At 37.7% G+C, this 16341-nt stretch overlaps 1 protein-coding gene across 4 annotated transcripts in view; it reads right to left on the reverse strand.

Moving 5' to 3' along the window:
* Window positions 1-16: 16 nt before the first annotated feature.
* Window positions 17-16341, reverse strand: part of HBS1L (HBS1 like translational GTPase) — a 122634-nt gene continuing 106309 nt past the window's right edge. For all 4 annotated transcript variants that reach the window (XM_038397311.2, XM_043511010.1, XM_043511009.1 and 1 more), the window contains 8 exons: window positions 15284-15401; window positions 15012-15080; window positions 12532-12636; window positions 9072-9162; window positions 7211-7319; window positions 6054-6154; window positions 1942-2086; window positions 17-687 (listed from right to left, as the gene is read on the reverse strand). In XM_038397311.2, coding sequence (XP_038253239.1) covers window positions 676-687; window positions 1942-2086; window positions 6054-6154; window positions 7211-7319; window positions 9072-9162; window positions 12532-12636; window positions 15012-15080; window positions 15284-15401 — 750 coding nt within the window. In that variant the 3' untranslated portion in view covers window positions 17-675. The remainder of the gene's footprint in view (window positions 688-1941; window positions 2087-6053; window positions 6155-7210; window positions 7320-9071; window positions 9163-12531; window positions 12637-15011; window positions 15081-15283; window positions 15402-16341) is intronic.

Consider the following 16341-nt stretch of genomic DNA (forward strand, 5'->3'; position numbering starts at 1 on the left):
AAGGAGGCAAAACATATTATGCTCAGACCAGGCTACTTTATTATATTTTTATACTTCAAAAATAAAATTAGTCATTGTTGGCACAGCTTCCACTACACATGAAATTAAACTTTCTTTTTTTAAATAAATTTTGGGATGGGGGAAATAATCTTGTGGATGACACTACATACCATTCTCTGAAACTGAAGTAAACAATTATTTTTTCCCTGAAAATGCATTCATCTCAAACCTTAAAATATATTAGACCAATTAAGTTACTTTACTGGATTATGTGCAGCAATGAGCAAATCAAAGAAAAAAAATGTAAACAGTCTATGGCTGGAAGTAGCAAGATGGTGAATCATCACGGAACAATTCTATCTTCTAATGCACCTTTCCAATCAAGTTTCCATAAAGCTCTATGAGCTGCAAATGTGGGGTGAATTTCACACAGAGAGATATGGAAACTTTTGAAATGAGATTGTGCAACATTAGCATTTCCATGTCAGTTGGCATTTGTTTCGCAGTAGGCAGAGACTGATAAAAAGTTCACTAAATGTCCAATGTGGATTTAAATTTTATTTTTTTTTTAAATTTAATTGCACTTAGTTCCTTCAGATGAAGTAACTGGATTCAGAAAGCAGTTTGGATGGCTGAGTGCATTTTGGTTGGGTCATGGAAGACTTAGCATCACTGTCATTCTTTAATCTAAAAAGAAGAGGAAGAAGAAGAAGAAGAAAAGCTGCAGGTTTTGTCGTCATTTCATAAAAAACCAAAACAAATGAAAATACTACAGCAAAAAACAGAGACTACCACCAAAGGGTCATAATGTATACATTCTAATAGATTATCTACCGATACATTTTCAGTGACAATAGTCTGAATTTTCTCTGAAATTCTTTGAAACAACACAGAGTCCTACAAAAAGTTATTTCCAAAGAAGAGCCTAACAAGCCACAAGCTTATTTAGGCCCCAACCTACATGCACTTAGGCATGTGCTTAAATTTATTACTATGAGGAGTCCCAATGGGACACCTCACAGTAGCGAAGTTAAATGTGTGCAAGTGATTTATAAGATCACGGCCCTAGCTCAGAGTCCTGTGTAAACTGTGACAAGAAAGTATGTTAAGGCACCTTTGTAATATAGTTCACAAAGCCTCACGAGCTCTGGGAAATTGTTTTAAGCATAGGGATAAGAGTTCTAATAATTGAACCATGGGCCTCAGTATAAAAGTGGCATGATACCACCACCTTTCCATAACACACTAAACACAGCTGGAACTAGAACTCAGGTCCTACAGATCCAAAAACACAGGCCTCAAAAAAGACAACATTATCTGTCAGTTTAGAAGAATCTTTATATTTTCAAAGGTGCAATCCTGATAACAGAAGGCAAAAAGCCTTTACACATGAGCATAATGCCTGTCCCTGAGTCTTCTGAAGTTAACAGCAGAAAACTCCTACAGCCATCTATGCGAGCAGGATTCGGTTTACAAGCCCTTTAAATTCAGTGGGACTAGGACTGGGCCCAAAGCTAGTAACAACAAAAATTAACAATGTTGCTTAATTACAACCTATTTTCTTTAAACATAGTTGGGGGGAAAGTCTTCAGGAAAGTTTATCTATGTGGAAACTTTGAAGGGATAGTAATAAGCCATTTTTTAGTTGGAGTGATATGAAGAAGAGACATTTTAAAATTTCAAACCGTGGTTCTTTTCATTTAATGACCTGTAATTCAAAAAATAGTTTGACAAATTTTCCTCAAAACTTTGCAGAAGTGTTCTCCGTTGTCTTCACAGTACATCTAGCAATTTTCAGGTCAAATTAATTTCCCAATCCATAGTAATGGGGCTGATAAAATAGGGCTTTGTCATGGAAACTGATTGCAAACCTTTATTATGGAGAAGCTGCCACCTCTTCATAATCAACATTCTAGAAAGTCTGTTACAAAAGCATCGTACCTCTGTGACAACTCCTGCAGCTATAGTGGATCCGCTGTAGCGTAACATAAACCTTCCAAGTTCTTTAAAATCTTTGTACAATTCCAGGGCAACAGGCCTTTGTGTTTGTAATTCTATTAAAGCATTCTGTCCTTTAGTCAGGACCCTGCAAATAAAATATTAAAACACCCAATTTTTATATCTATCAATATATCTATAAAATAATACTGAAACATCTGTCAGCAGATAAAAAAATCTAATCCAATTGCAAGTTATAGATTAATACATTATAAGGCCAGCAGGGACCACTATGATAATTGAGTCTGACCTCAAGTTTAACACAGACCATAAGACTTCCCTTAATTAATTCTTGTTTGAGAATTTTTTAGAAAAACATCCAATCTTCATTTAAAACTTTTGAGTGACAGAGAATCCACTATCCCCCTTGGAAAGTTGTTCCAATGGTTAATTACCCTTGCTGTTAAAGATTTGTGCCATATTTCTAGTCTGAATTTGTCTAGCTTCAATTTCCAGCCACTGGATCTTGTTATACCTTTGTTTGTTGGACTGAAGAACCTTCTATCATCAAATTTCTGATCCCCAAGTAGGTACTTACAGACTGTGACCAAGTTACCCACAACCTTCACTTTGTTAAGTAAAATAGATTGAGCACCTTGCGTCTATCACTATAAGGCACGTTTTCCAATCCTTTAATCATCCTTAGAATATCAGGGTTGGAAGGGACCTCAGGAGGTCACCTAGTCCAACCCCCTGCGCAGAGCAGGATTTTGGCTCAATCCCCAATTTTTGCCCCAGAATCCTAAATGGCCCCCCTCAAGGATTGAACTCACAACACTGGGTTTAGCAGGCCAATGCTCAAACCACTGAGCTATCCCTCTCCCCATTCTCATGGTTCTTCTCTGAAACCTGTACAATTAATTAACATCCTTCCTGAATTGTGGATAGCAGACCTGAACACAGTATTCCAGCAGCAGTCACACCACTGCCAAATACAGCAGTAAGGCAACCTTCCTAGTCCTACTCAATATTCCTCTGTTTATACATCCAAGGATAGCAGTAGCCTTTTGGGCCACAGCAATGGAAGCTCATGTTCAGCTGATTACTCACCCTCACACCCAAGACTTTTTCAGTCATGGCTTCCTATGATAGAGAACCCCATCCTGTAAGTATGACCCACATCCTTTGTTCCTAAACATTATGAGTGTACACTCAGCTGTACTAAAATGCATATTGTTTGCTTGCACCCAGTTTACCAAGCCATCCAGATTGCATTTGATCGGTAACCTGTCCTCTTCATTATGTACCTCTCCCCCAAATTTTGTGTCATCCATAAGCTTTATCAGTGATGATTTTGTCTTTTCTTCCAGGTCACTGATGAAAATGTTAAATAGTGTCGGGCTAAGAACCAATCCTTGTAGGACTCCATTAGAAACAGCTGCTTGATGATGATTCCCCATTTACAATTACATTTTGAGACTTATCAGTTAACCATGCTTTAATCCAGTTAATGTATATACTATGTTGATTTTGTATCAATCTAGTTTCTTAATCAAAATGTCATATGGAACCAAATCAAATATCTTACAGAAGTCTACATATATTACATCAACATTATTATCTTTATCAATCAAACTTATGATCTTACTGAATAAAGATATCAAGTTAGTTTGACAGGATCTGTTTTCCATAAACCATGCTGATTGCCATTAGTTATATTATTCTCCTTTCATTCTTTATCAAGTCCTGTATCAACCATGCCATTATTTCGGCCAGGACTGAAGTAAGAATGACAGACCTATAATTACCAAGGTCATTCCATTTCCCCTTTTTAAATAGTTGCACAAATTAAGCTTTCTTTCAGTTCTCTGGAATTTCCCCAGTGTTCCAATACTTATTGAACATTAATGGTCCAGAGAGCTCCTCAGACAGCTCTTTTAAAACTCTTGTATGCAAGTTATCTGGACCTGCTGATTTTAGTAGCTGCTTGCTTAGCATTCTCAATTTCATTTGAAATGGAAAGTATTTTATGGTCATCGTACGATATGAATACATCATCTGGCTTTTTCTCTAAAGCAGACATTTTTACTGAATACTTCTGCCTTTTCTGCATCGTCCTTGATTTATATTGCATTATTACTATTATTTCAATCTAGTAATGGACCAATACCATTGTTAAGATTCCTTTTGTTCCTAATGCACTTTTAAAACGCCTCCTTATTGTCCTCAACTGTACTGGTCATAGATTCTCCTTGTGTCCTTATGCTTCCCTTATCAATTTTCAACAAATCCTATTTTGGGATTTGTATTCATTACTATCAACTTCCTCTTTTTTCATTTGTTATATATTACAGCATTTTTTTTAAATAGCTGCTTTCATTTCCCTCTAAGCCAACCAATGCAGCCTTCTTTCCCAAATGAGGCTTTTGGGGCATCTATTAAAATGTTCTTAAATCCCAATTATCATTCATATTTTTGGTTTAAATTATTTCTCCCAACTGATTTAGCTCATAAATTGTTTTCAGCTTTGTGAAATTGTCCTTTTTAAAGCAGACAACTCTAGTTAGAGAATTTTTGTAAACTCCAGCTGAACCAAGAGCTCCCTGTGCATTTTTCTTTCAGATTACTTAAATACTGCTTCATCTATTCGTGTTCTGAATAAAATGTAAATTTTTAAAAGTTCTCTCCCAACTTTCTCTATTATTACTAAATGCCACACACTGTAGATAAATTTTTCCACAAGTTGGATGTGCAGTCTCTTTCTAAATTGCTGTTAATAATTAATGATGTTTCATTTACATAGCACTTTTCATCTAGGTCAATGGTTCTCAAACTTCTTTACTGGTGACCCCTTTCACACAGCATGCCTCTGAGTGCGACCCCCCTTATAAATTAAAAACACTTTTTAATATATTTAACACCATTATAAATGCTGGAGACAAAGCGGGGTTTGGAGTGGAGGATGACAGCTCGCAACCCCCCATGTAATAACCTCGTGATCCCTTGTGGGGTCCCAACCCCTAGTTTGAGAACCCCTGATCTAGGTGCATGTCAAAGTGTGTTACAGACACTAGAAATTACAGGAATTAAATGCTTCCATATGTAGAATAACATGGGACAACTGTTTAACAGTGCACAGTACTAACACACAACAGCTTAGGGCAAAAAGGGAAAAATGTTGTGTCCAACTGAAACTACAGGTTGAATTTTTAAATTCAATCAAGAAGAATGTAATTACCCAAGAGGGACACTGGTTAAACACCAAGGCTAATAACCCTACTCTTGTGAAAGATCAAGGAATCTTTAATGACCACAAGCAGCAGGATCTCAGTTTTAAGTCTCATGTGAACAACAATACCGCCAAGCTGGGGCATTGATTTAATACTGCTTTAGACAGATGAGTGCTCTCTACTGAATCACCATCTCCATCTTCCCCCTAGTGGTCACCCAACCAAGTAGCGAGTCCGCTATCTCTGCTTTGCTTGTGAGAGCAGAAGGAAAAAAAAAAATCAGTGTGAGATGAGAGAGAACAGTGCAGAATACTGAGGGGCACTGATGTCATCTCTTCTCTAGAGACAAAACACACAAATCTTTTTTTCTGGGATTCAGGATTTCCTCTGCATTTCTTTTCAGTGCGAGGTCCAGCCATGCATTCGCTAGGAGTGGGCCATTTTGGTGAGATCACAGCCATGCAACAATATGCAAACCAGAGTATGGCTTTAATCAACCAGTGTCTGAAACCATACTACAGACTCTATCCTGTTTCAGTAAATAAAACTAAAGCAGCATGACCTAGTGAACAGGGCACTGAGTGGGAATCAGGGAATCCATGTTTTATTCCTGACTCTGCTAATGACCTGTTGTGTGACACTGGACAAGTTAATTCACTTCTCTGTGCCTTAGCATCTGCAAAACAAGGATAAAGATACTCACCTTGCTTTATAAAGTGCTTTGAGCTCTACAGATGAAAAGCAGTATATAATATGTAAGTATATTATTACTTTATCTTTAAACAAAATATGTTCGGAAATAATATGATCCAATTTGTTTTATATTAACCAATTTGAATCTGCCAAATTTCTATTGTAATTAATGTTCACCTCACAAATACTTACTTAGGTTTTTTCTTTGTGACTTCGCCAGTACTCTTGTGAAGGATACTCAATAATCGTCTAATAGTGGCAGGTTCACTTACAGTTTGATAATGTAAAAGCACCTAAAACAACAAGTTTACTTTTTTCAGTTAGTAACTCACATTTTAAAATTCTACATTTACACCTACCTACATTGTAAAAGCCTGAAAGATCCTCAAAATCTAAAGTTTGACTTCTGAAAAATTCTGTCCACTAATGCACAAGCCAAAATAAAGAACTGGCCCAATGGTAGCACAACATGCTGGCATCAGTATAAAATCCCTTGCTTTACTGATAGACATTCCTCAGTGAAGCATTTGTACCTCATGTTCACAAACACTCACCAGGTATGTCTCCACTGCAATTTGAGGTGCAGCTGCAGCACATGTAGACATACCTGAGCTAGCACTAGCTCAAGTAACAATAGCAATGAAGCAGTGGAAACAAGGGATAGCCTCTTGAGTATATATCCAAGGTCCCAGGCAGACTTATAGAACCCAGACTGCTATGGCTATTCAAGCTAGCTAGATCCAAGCTAACTCGGGTGTCTCTGTGCTTGCTGCAATCACACTTCAAATTACAGTGTAGACATAAACATGTTCTTTCAGTCAGAGCTTATCTCCTGGGGAGCCACATCCTGGACTTTATGGGATCTTTGTGGACATGACTGATAGATCTCTCTTACGAGTTATACTTTTACACATTACAATAAATACTTCATTCATTCTAAGTTTTTCGGTTACTATCCATTTTTTAACCCTACCACATCAGTGCAGTCCTGTGTCAGGTACTGAGATTCTTAGGTAATTTACAGCCAAGTGCATTTCTACAATCACGCATATATTGTCTTATTAATGACAGGCATGGCTGAAACCAGTGGGTATAACCCCCGCATTGTCTGAACAGGGCATATCATCATATCAGAAACCAGCAGACAAAGGCATCTACCTCCAAAGCTGTAACTCTGCAGCCTCTTTAAACTAAAATCCGGAATTTCAAGAGAATGCCACTGATTTCACAATTTTTTTTTACTAAGTTTTTCCTCTCTGAGTTTAAAATTGGTTTTTATCAAAAAGAAATACTGAGCCACCAAAAAAGAAAATCAGAACATTCAAAGAGAAGAATATTTCAAGACTTACTGGGAATCCTTTAGTAATGGGGACATCAATATTAAAAATGAGAACTCGAGCTCTGAAACGAGTGCAGGCTTTGATGGGTTCCTTAAGACCACAAAATATACAGCCAACACTACAAGAGGAAGAAAAAAGACAAATATTCTGATAGCATATTGGAAAAATGTTAAGCAGTATATTTTTAAGTAAACACTAAGTTAAAGAAGTGACACATTAATATGCTCTATGTGAAAAGAAAACCTCACACTGTTAAAGCACCCAGTCAAGTGCATTACTACAGAATATAAAAGCTGTTTTATGGGTGAGCACAAAGAATTATGGCAAGATCCAAATGGACAAGTACCTCCACTGCTAAAATTCTTCTGAAATGACATTATTTGGTGAGAAAAGACACTTAGGAGAATAAATTAGCCTGTCACCCAGAGGTCATCTCTCTGCAAGACATTTTGGTAAAATTTGCAGTGCTGCTGGCTATTATTTACCTGTTCTGTACCGTGAGGGCTTCAATCTCCAGCACTGTCAAACCTTGCAACTTTCATCAGCACTATAATCAGTTGCAAAAAATAAATACTCCTTCATAATAGAACTATACTGAATCTAAGAAGATCAACTGGCAATGTTAAATCAAGAAATCATTTTTTTGTGGGCGAAAGGAGATGGGGGTGAGCGTTGCCCTGTGTCACTCAGTATTAACAAGATCTCCACTAACAAAAAAACATACAGAAAGAAAAACAATGCCCTATCCCTTGCGTATATCACTTTGCTACTCACACACAACTACATCAGTTGTGCCCTTTTAAACATGACCATAAAAACAACTTTGGTCAAGGGATCTGGGCAATGCAGCCATGCCCTAGGAATTGGACAGAACAAAATACCAACAATTTCAATAGACCTGAAACTTAAGGACCTCTACTTCCCAAAAATTTACATCACCCAAGACAAACCACCTATAGAACATGGACAGCACAAATCCCACCCTAACTCCATTTGACAACAGCACAAGGACTTCTCACAGGAATACCACTGCAGTGAAGGAAATCAAAATAACTGTCTTCTTTCCTTTCATAAACACAGTATAAATTTGCACAAATATAGAGGCAAGAAGCGTTTGGTCAACCAGCTTGAAAATCCATGCGAGTTTGGCAGTCTGACCCGGAAGCAGAAAAGAAGCCATATGAATTACGTTACCAACCATGTTCCATAAATAACAATTTACAAATAGCCAATACTCATTGCAACAGTTGTGGCAAACACATTGTTAGACATGAGTAGGCTGAAATATGCTTATATAAACCATTTATTATTTATTTGAAAAATTGACATCTGTTTCCCAATAATTTAGAAACAGAATAAGGGCCTAAATTTATTGAATGAATTGTTCACTACAAATAGTTTGGCCATTTTTAGTTACTGGTACAAGGCTTGTACATGCTAGCAGTTTAGACATGCTTTCTTGTCTAGATGATTTACAATTTGGTGAATTCTTGGTAAATCTTTTATATTATCTACATTCTAAATATAATATTAGAGGATTCTCTGAAGTTCCATTTAGCAATTAAGATGTATGTTTTAAGATTCCAAGAATGTAAAGCATACGCAAAAGGCTTTTACAGTCACTTCTGCCATTATTAGGGTGAATTAATCATGAACACAAACAGTGTTCTTCTGAGGTTGCAGTTGCACATGCAGCAGATGTTTCCAACGTTTGTACATGCAGGCCAGGTGATATGCATCACTTCGGTTTTAAATATCCTGGTAACCAAATCATTCTTCAAGTAAACTGCTGACTGTAAAGTGTAGTAGTTACAAGATTTTTCATTAAAAACAAACGGTTGCTTAGACTGAAACTCAGATTTGGACTCACTTGATTTTGATGATATCCATGCCGGTCAAAGTGAGACCAACGTGATCTCCTGCTGCAGCCCAATCAACTGGTTCATCATGCAGTGTGATTCCTGGAAATGAGTAAGAACAGAACCTCACAGTGAAGTACCTAGGTTCTGAGCTACAAACAAACAGCTCTGTTTGGGCCATTTGTGCTTCATCAACCATTACTCATCAATTTTCAATATGAATGGGCTGAGAGTAAAAGCTTTTGATTAAAAAAGCACAGAGGAAACATTTTTTTTTTGGTCAGGACTTATCGCTCTCACTCCACCCTGTATATTAATATGGCTTTGTCTAAGTCATGGGAGTGGACCTGCCGCTAGTCACACAGTGCAGATGATGCGGTCTCGAAAATACTACTGTGCACTAATACCACAGTGCTTGCCCCACCCATCCCCTCTGATGCACATGAATATTTTACACCGCCTTTCATGTTCCTTAATGGTTCTAGTGTCAACTTTCATTTACCCTACGTGGGTTAGCGCTCGCTGGCTTTCTGTCATAGAAGGATGCAACAAATGATTTTGGGTTGCAGCATCTTGTTATCTATTAGAAAGCAACTAAATAGGTATTATATTCTGTTTGTGATGTATGCACTCATAGGTGTAGACCAGTGATCTCCAACCTTTTTATGCTCAAGATCACTTTTTTTAATCTAAGGGCAACACAGGATCTACCTTCCCCTTCCCTGATGCCCGCTCCTTCCCCAAAGCCCCACCCCGCTCACTCCATCTCCCCTTTCTCCCACCCCCACTCACTTTCACCAGGCTGGGGTAGGGTGTTGGGGTTCAGGAGGGGGTGTGGGCTCTGGGATGATCCTGGGGTAGGGGTTTGGGGTGTAGGAGGGGGTGAGGGGTGCAAACTCTAGGAAGGAGTTTGGGTTCGGGGGGGGGGCTCCTGGCTGGGGCAGAGTGCTGGGGTGCAGGAGGGGTTGCAGGGTGCAGGCTCTGGGAGGGAGTTTGGATGCAGGAGGGGGCTCCAGGCTGGGGCAGAGTGTTGGGGTGCAGGAGGGGTTGCAGGGTGCAGGCTCTTGGAGGGGGCTCCAGGCTGCGACTTGGGGTGCAGGAGCAGGTTTGGGGTGAAGAAGGGGGTATGACGTACTGGCTCCAAGAGGGGGCTCAGGACTGGGGTACAGGAGGGGATTTGGGATGCTGGCTCTGGGAGGGAGCTCAGGGTAGGGCTTGGGGTACAGGAGAGGGTTCAGGGTGCAGGAGGAGGTATGGGGTGCTGGCTCTGGGAGGGGGCTCAGGGATGAGGTTTAGGGTGTGGCCTCCTGCCGGGCAGCACTTAGCTCCAGCAACTCCCATGCCTACCCCAGTCCCACAGCGCTCCCAGAAGGGGCCAATGCACCCCCAGGGGGGAGATTGATGGGGGAGTACGTGGCTCCACGCACTGCCCCTCTCTGCAAGCACTGCCCCCGCAGCTCTCTTGGCCAATGGGAGCTGCGGGGGTAGTGCTTGCAGGCAGGAGCAGCACGCGGAGGGAGACCCCTGCCCCCTGTCCTCAGGGCTGTGCTGGCCACTTCTGGGAGCCGTGTGGGAGCGGGGTAGGCACACTGCACCACTGGAGATTGCGATCGACCAGTTGGTGACCACTGGTGTAGACTTACAGGTGAGAATAAAAAATTCATCATGACTTTTAAATGAATGATATTGATCAGAAGAAAGGTAAGTGTTATAAAATGAAACAAATACTTTTGCTAAATAGTGCACACATCCACAGACCTAGGTCTGTTCCACTGCAGATCACAACAATTTAAACAAAACACATTTCATGTTAACATGTACCAAACTGTATTTCTTAGTTTTCAAATCTCTCTCTCCTGCTCCCTTCCAGAATAGGCATAGCGTCATTCAAATACAAGCATGTCAATGTCACGAGGAACTACTTTGTTAAGCCATGTTGATAATTACTTCACCTACAGGTGGCACTCCCATACACGGATAAATGAAGTTCAGACTTTTCTTTCTGTTAGAAGTGATAAGCTAATAGCATGTCTCAAGTTTGTACTGAAATATAAATATATTACATTATATATTTCTCTTCCTTAAACGTAAGCATGTAATAAACAATGACTCCAAATCCTCAGCTACATTTGAGCCACTATGTGATGCTCCAGCCCCAGATGGATCTTCCCAACATAGGATGGAGGATCCTCAGCTGACGTAGACCAATCATAGTAGTTTCTGTGCTACCTCCTCCTCTCCTGCAACCTGTGTAGGAAAGCGGTCAGGGCATCCCCGCACTTAGCATACTCTGACTGCTGTAACTTTCCCTTGGACTCTAATGCACTAGAGAACCAGAGCAACAGAGTGCACTGGAGAAAAGACACATATAAACATATGTTTTAAACCATTGTTATTTTTCATCTAGTTTAAATATACCTAGCAGGGCATATTATGCATTTTACTACTGCAAACTGTATGAAGATTTTGTTGATTTTGTTCCAACACATAATAATGTCATGTTTTTTACTTCTCTTCCATGAAATGCAGAAGTATTTGCACCTTAACATTTTTAAATGTACCAGCCATTACTTTGCATATTAATATCAGCGCACAAATATTTTGAATTTTTTTCATGAGGGCTAAATTGTTCAGTCATTAGCCAGTGATACAAAACAAATAATAAATTTAGCATCAACTCCTCCATATGATGAAATCAGAAAAATGGGTTTTAATTTCCCCCAATGCTGAATACTATACACTTAACTGTTAACACAAATAGATATTCAGCAATTTTCCTCAGTTATGTAACTTTTTACCATCATCAGAAAAACACACCGAAACAAAACTTATTTTCAACACAAATTCATTCTCTCTTCCATTTATTGATAGAGGAATTAAGAAAACTGTGAAAAAATAAAATTAAATACTGAAACTTATTTGGCATATTTTAAAAGGGAAATATGATTTAATACTCTTTTGTTCCTTGAAATTTTTAAGACTGCAGAAATATATTTGCAATTCTCCCCTGAGCACTTGGGCTCCAGTTGGGATGCTAAGTGCCTCCATCCCCAGCAAGGAATGTCTTACAGCACAACAGAATATAAAAAACTTCAGCAGTTAAGATTTACCTGCAAGGGCTGTTTAAAACCCACACAAAAATAGCAATGCTCATAAGTAAATCTGACTACTAATAATTTTTTTTGTTTCATACATTTTATAGCTATGAACTGCAGAATTCTCATATTTTCACTCAAAAAAAATCATGAGGCTGACAAATTTGGTATAACTAGCACTGTAAAAAAGATGAAAAACCATACGAACTTTCACATCTTTCAAAGACAGATATTTATACCGTCACATCTAAAATTCGTTTATGCTTTCACATGTTATGTTTGACAGTTAGTATCAGTTTGACAACCTGTTGCCATTTCAGTAACTGTTTCTAGACCAGTATTGACCTGAAAGTAAACAAGCTTTTGAATACTATACCTTTTGCAGTGCAAGTTTCATTGGGAGGCATAGCCAGAAGTCGGTCTCCAAGCTGTATATAGCCTGCTTCTATTTTACCAGTCACACAAAATCCTGATCCTTGGTCTGTAATAAGCATGTTAATCATTTAAAATAATAAAACAATTAACCATATGGTAAGATGCATTTTTATATACAATTAACCCATTAGCAATGTAGACAGATTTTAATGTGATAAAAAACATTTTTCTCAGCTGAGTCAGTATTTATTACTTGTAAAGTCACCAGTTTTACATCATACTGAAAACAAACTATTAATTCCAAAACCCCCTGATCTGATATTTTTCTTAACTAAGAGCAGAAACCCTGTACTTTAAAATTCATGTGGTTTAAATATCCAGTTTTTAGTTTTTTAATACAAGAATTAGATCATTAACCTATTTGATTTTAAGCACCCCAAACACTATTTACAGACAAAAATATTTACTGAGACACCTTAATAAACCCTCATGCATTTATGCATATTTACTGTCCAATGAACCAGAAATTCTGGAAGCTCTATTGGCATATTTTATACTCTCGGAAAATCAGCTAAAGATTGGTTTGCTACCCAAACTTACCGCAATAATGGTGGAGGAGTGTAGCATTTTTTATGAATAAAGTAGTACTGGATTTACAAAGTATATTTCTCATTTTGAAGGTCTATATACTGGGTACGTTTCTAGTCATAGGAATGTTCACATTGGTTATTTATTAAAAGGTGAGTCGTATGCTACTGTTCTTGCTCTTACTGATACACTTGAATCAAAGTTGTTTCTCCCAAATTATGGAGACTGCATATATGCAGGTATGTTTGGTTTCACATAAAACGTCTTTTTAAACAAAGTTTTTAAAGTTTCAGTGTGCATCTGGAAACATTTCTTTTATGTATGTATGTATGCTATATTCATCAGAGATGGAATACATTTCCTCCCTTCCTACTCATTGCCATTACTGTATGGTGCTCCAGCATATGTACCTAGAGAAGCATTACCAGATGTGCCAATGGGACATTTTTCCTCTCCATTAGAGCAAACTTATAGATGAATTATTACTGTATTGGTCAAATGAAAAAAAAACAACACCCCAAAAGTGTGGAAAGTGAGAGAACTGTGTATGCTAGGAAAAAAAAACAAAAAACTAAAATCAAAAACTATGATCCCAAATTTCAAATGCATGTTCAAAGCTAGCTTTGAATGCAAAAATTCTTGGTGTGATCTGTATGTGCAACTATAATAATATTTACTATTTAAACAACAGACCCTATATCTGTAAACAGGGACATACTTCCCATAATCACCACTACCAATAAACTTGGAAAATGCAGATTTTTTTATAGAGTAGGTTTACTGAAATTATTCATTTTAGTTCATTAGTGTATCTGTAAAACTAAGCTCAATGCAAAATTAGTTATTGCAAATAATAAAGACTTTCATCATAAAGGTTCTCAATGATATACATATAAAGAAAAGGAGTACTTGTGGCACCTTAGAGACTAACAGATTTATTTGAGCATAAGCTTTCGTGAACTACAGCTAACTTCATCAGATGCATTCACGAAAGCTTATGCTCAAATAAATTTGTTAGTCTCTAAGATGCCACAAGTACTCCTTTTCTTTTTGTGAATACAGACTAACACGGCTGATACTCTGAAACCTATATACATATAGCAACACTGTAATGACATTTACTCTCATATGCAACACTCAGTACAATCATGGTGGCAGTACTGGAAATTTTGGCCAAGGTACTGGGACAAACCCTAATCTAGTGTTACAATATTTACCATGAGATCCTCAATGTTCTTGCAGAGCTGATAGGTCCTACGTTTTTTAAGGTCTCTCTGAAAAAGACCCACTCCCAATCTGAATGGACTGCATTTTTCTACCATTGCCAATATTTGAACCTAATTCCATTTTCACTGGCTTTTTAAACCTGATGTTCAGATTACTATACTATCACTCTGATTCCAAGTATGTACACACTATACAAACAATATGATAAAATCTTAAAGTTTCAACAGTAAAACAATACAATTTATGATATGGCAATAAATTAATGGATACTATGTCAGGTTGGATATTAAATCTCAGATCACGCTGTCACTTAGTAATGGTCTCAAAGAGTAAGAAGTGGATTGGAAGCCAGGACCCCTGATTTCTATTCCCCATTCTGCAACCAACTCACTGTATGACCATGAGCAAGTCACAATCTTTTACCTCAGCTTCTCTATCACATGAATAATAATGCACACAATAATAAAAGTGCTTTGCACACAGAAAAGAATTATAATCCCCTGAACAGAAGACTCTTTTTAAACTTATTTTATGGTCAGATTTTTAACAGTATAAGAAATATGATTTTAAAATTAACACGCACACTATGTGTGTGTGCATTCACGTGAGAGATTTATTTACATCTTCAAAATGATTTAAATAAAATTTATACACAGTAAAACCAACCTTTAAAAACATCAGACACGCATAATCTAAATGGTTTATCCACTGATCTCTGTGGTGGCTTGAAAGAATCTGAAAAAAAAAATTGATAATACCTTGAGATTTCCTGTATTTAGTAATCAAAATGACCATCTCACAATTTCTCACTTACGTAATCAACTACATTGCATTCTATTCCCCCCCCCACATCCCTCCCCACAAAAGAACATTTCTGATATAAACAAGATTACAATGTACCAAATAAATATTAAAATTAAGCAGAACGGCACACTCACCAATTTGTTCTAACAAACATTTGCCCTTATACCATTCAGTGAGTTCACTTGATTGACAGCTTGTGACTAGATTTTCACCACCAAGACCACTTGTAGGGATATAAGCTACATCGGAATCCTTATTAAGAAAATAAAACAAAACAAAAAAAAGTCTACAATAAATATACAGTGTATCTCTAAAATGGTACCTTCATGAAAAAGCAGCAGCAAAGAGCATATTTTCAATATTATAACTGTTTTTAAGCTTATGGACACTTTGCTTACTATTCCACAGTTCCCTTCAATGAAAAAGAAAATACCATGCCCAATAAGATAACACTTGACTTCTATTAAGATGGACACTCAATTTATTCAAAATTTGAAGGCCTTTTTGGCTGATGCAGCTTCCTTCTATTTATTGTACATCAAAGCAATGAGACAAACACAGAAATATAGGTTACATGTCAAGGCTGCAACTTTATTAACTGTAATCAACAACTGAACCTAGCAAAGAATCCCTAACCCTATCCGTCAACTGGCAGGAATTTTCCAGTTGCAGGTTGCTAGTTTGCCACAATGGCATAATTTCACAGATTCCAAGACCAGAAAGGACAACTGTGATCATCCAGTGTGACCTTCTGTATAACACAGCCCACAGAACTTCCCCAAAATAATTCCTAGAGCATATCTTTTAGAAACACATCCAATCTTGATTTAAAAATGGTCAGTGATTGAGAATCTATTACAACTCCTGGTAAATTGTTCCAATAGTTATTCACCCTCACTGTTAAAAATTTACATCTTATTTGCAGTATGAATTGGTCAAGCTTCAACTTCCAGCCACTGGATTATATTATACCTTTCTCTGCTAGAATGAAAAGCCCATTATTAAATATCTGTTCTCATGCAGGTATTTAAAGACTGTAAGCAAATCACCCCTTACTCTTTTCTTTGTTAAGCTAAACAGACTGAGCTCCTTGAGCCTATCACTATAAGGCATGTTTTAATCCTTTAATCATTTCTTTTGACTCTTCTCTGAATCCTCTCCAATTTATCAACACCCTTCTTGAATTGTGGGC

The sequence above is a fragment of the Dermochelys coriacea genome, chromosome 3, assembly GCF_009764565.3.
Source record: "Dermochelys coriacea isolate rDerCor1 chromosome 3, rDerCor1.pri.v4, whole genome shotgun sequence".
Classification (NCBI taxonomy): Eukaryota; Metazoa; Chordata; order Testudines; family Dermochelyidae; genus Dermochelys; species Dermochelys coriacea.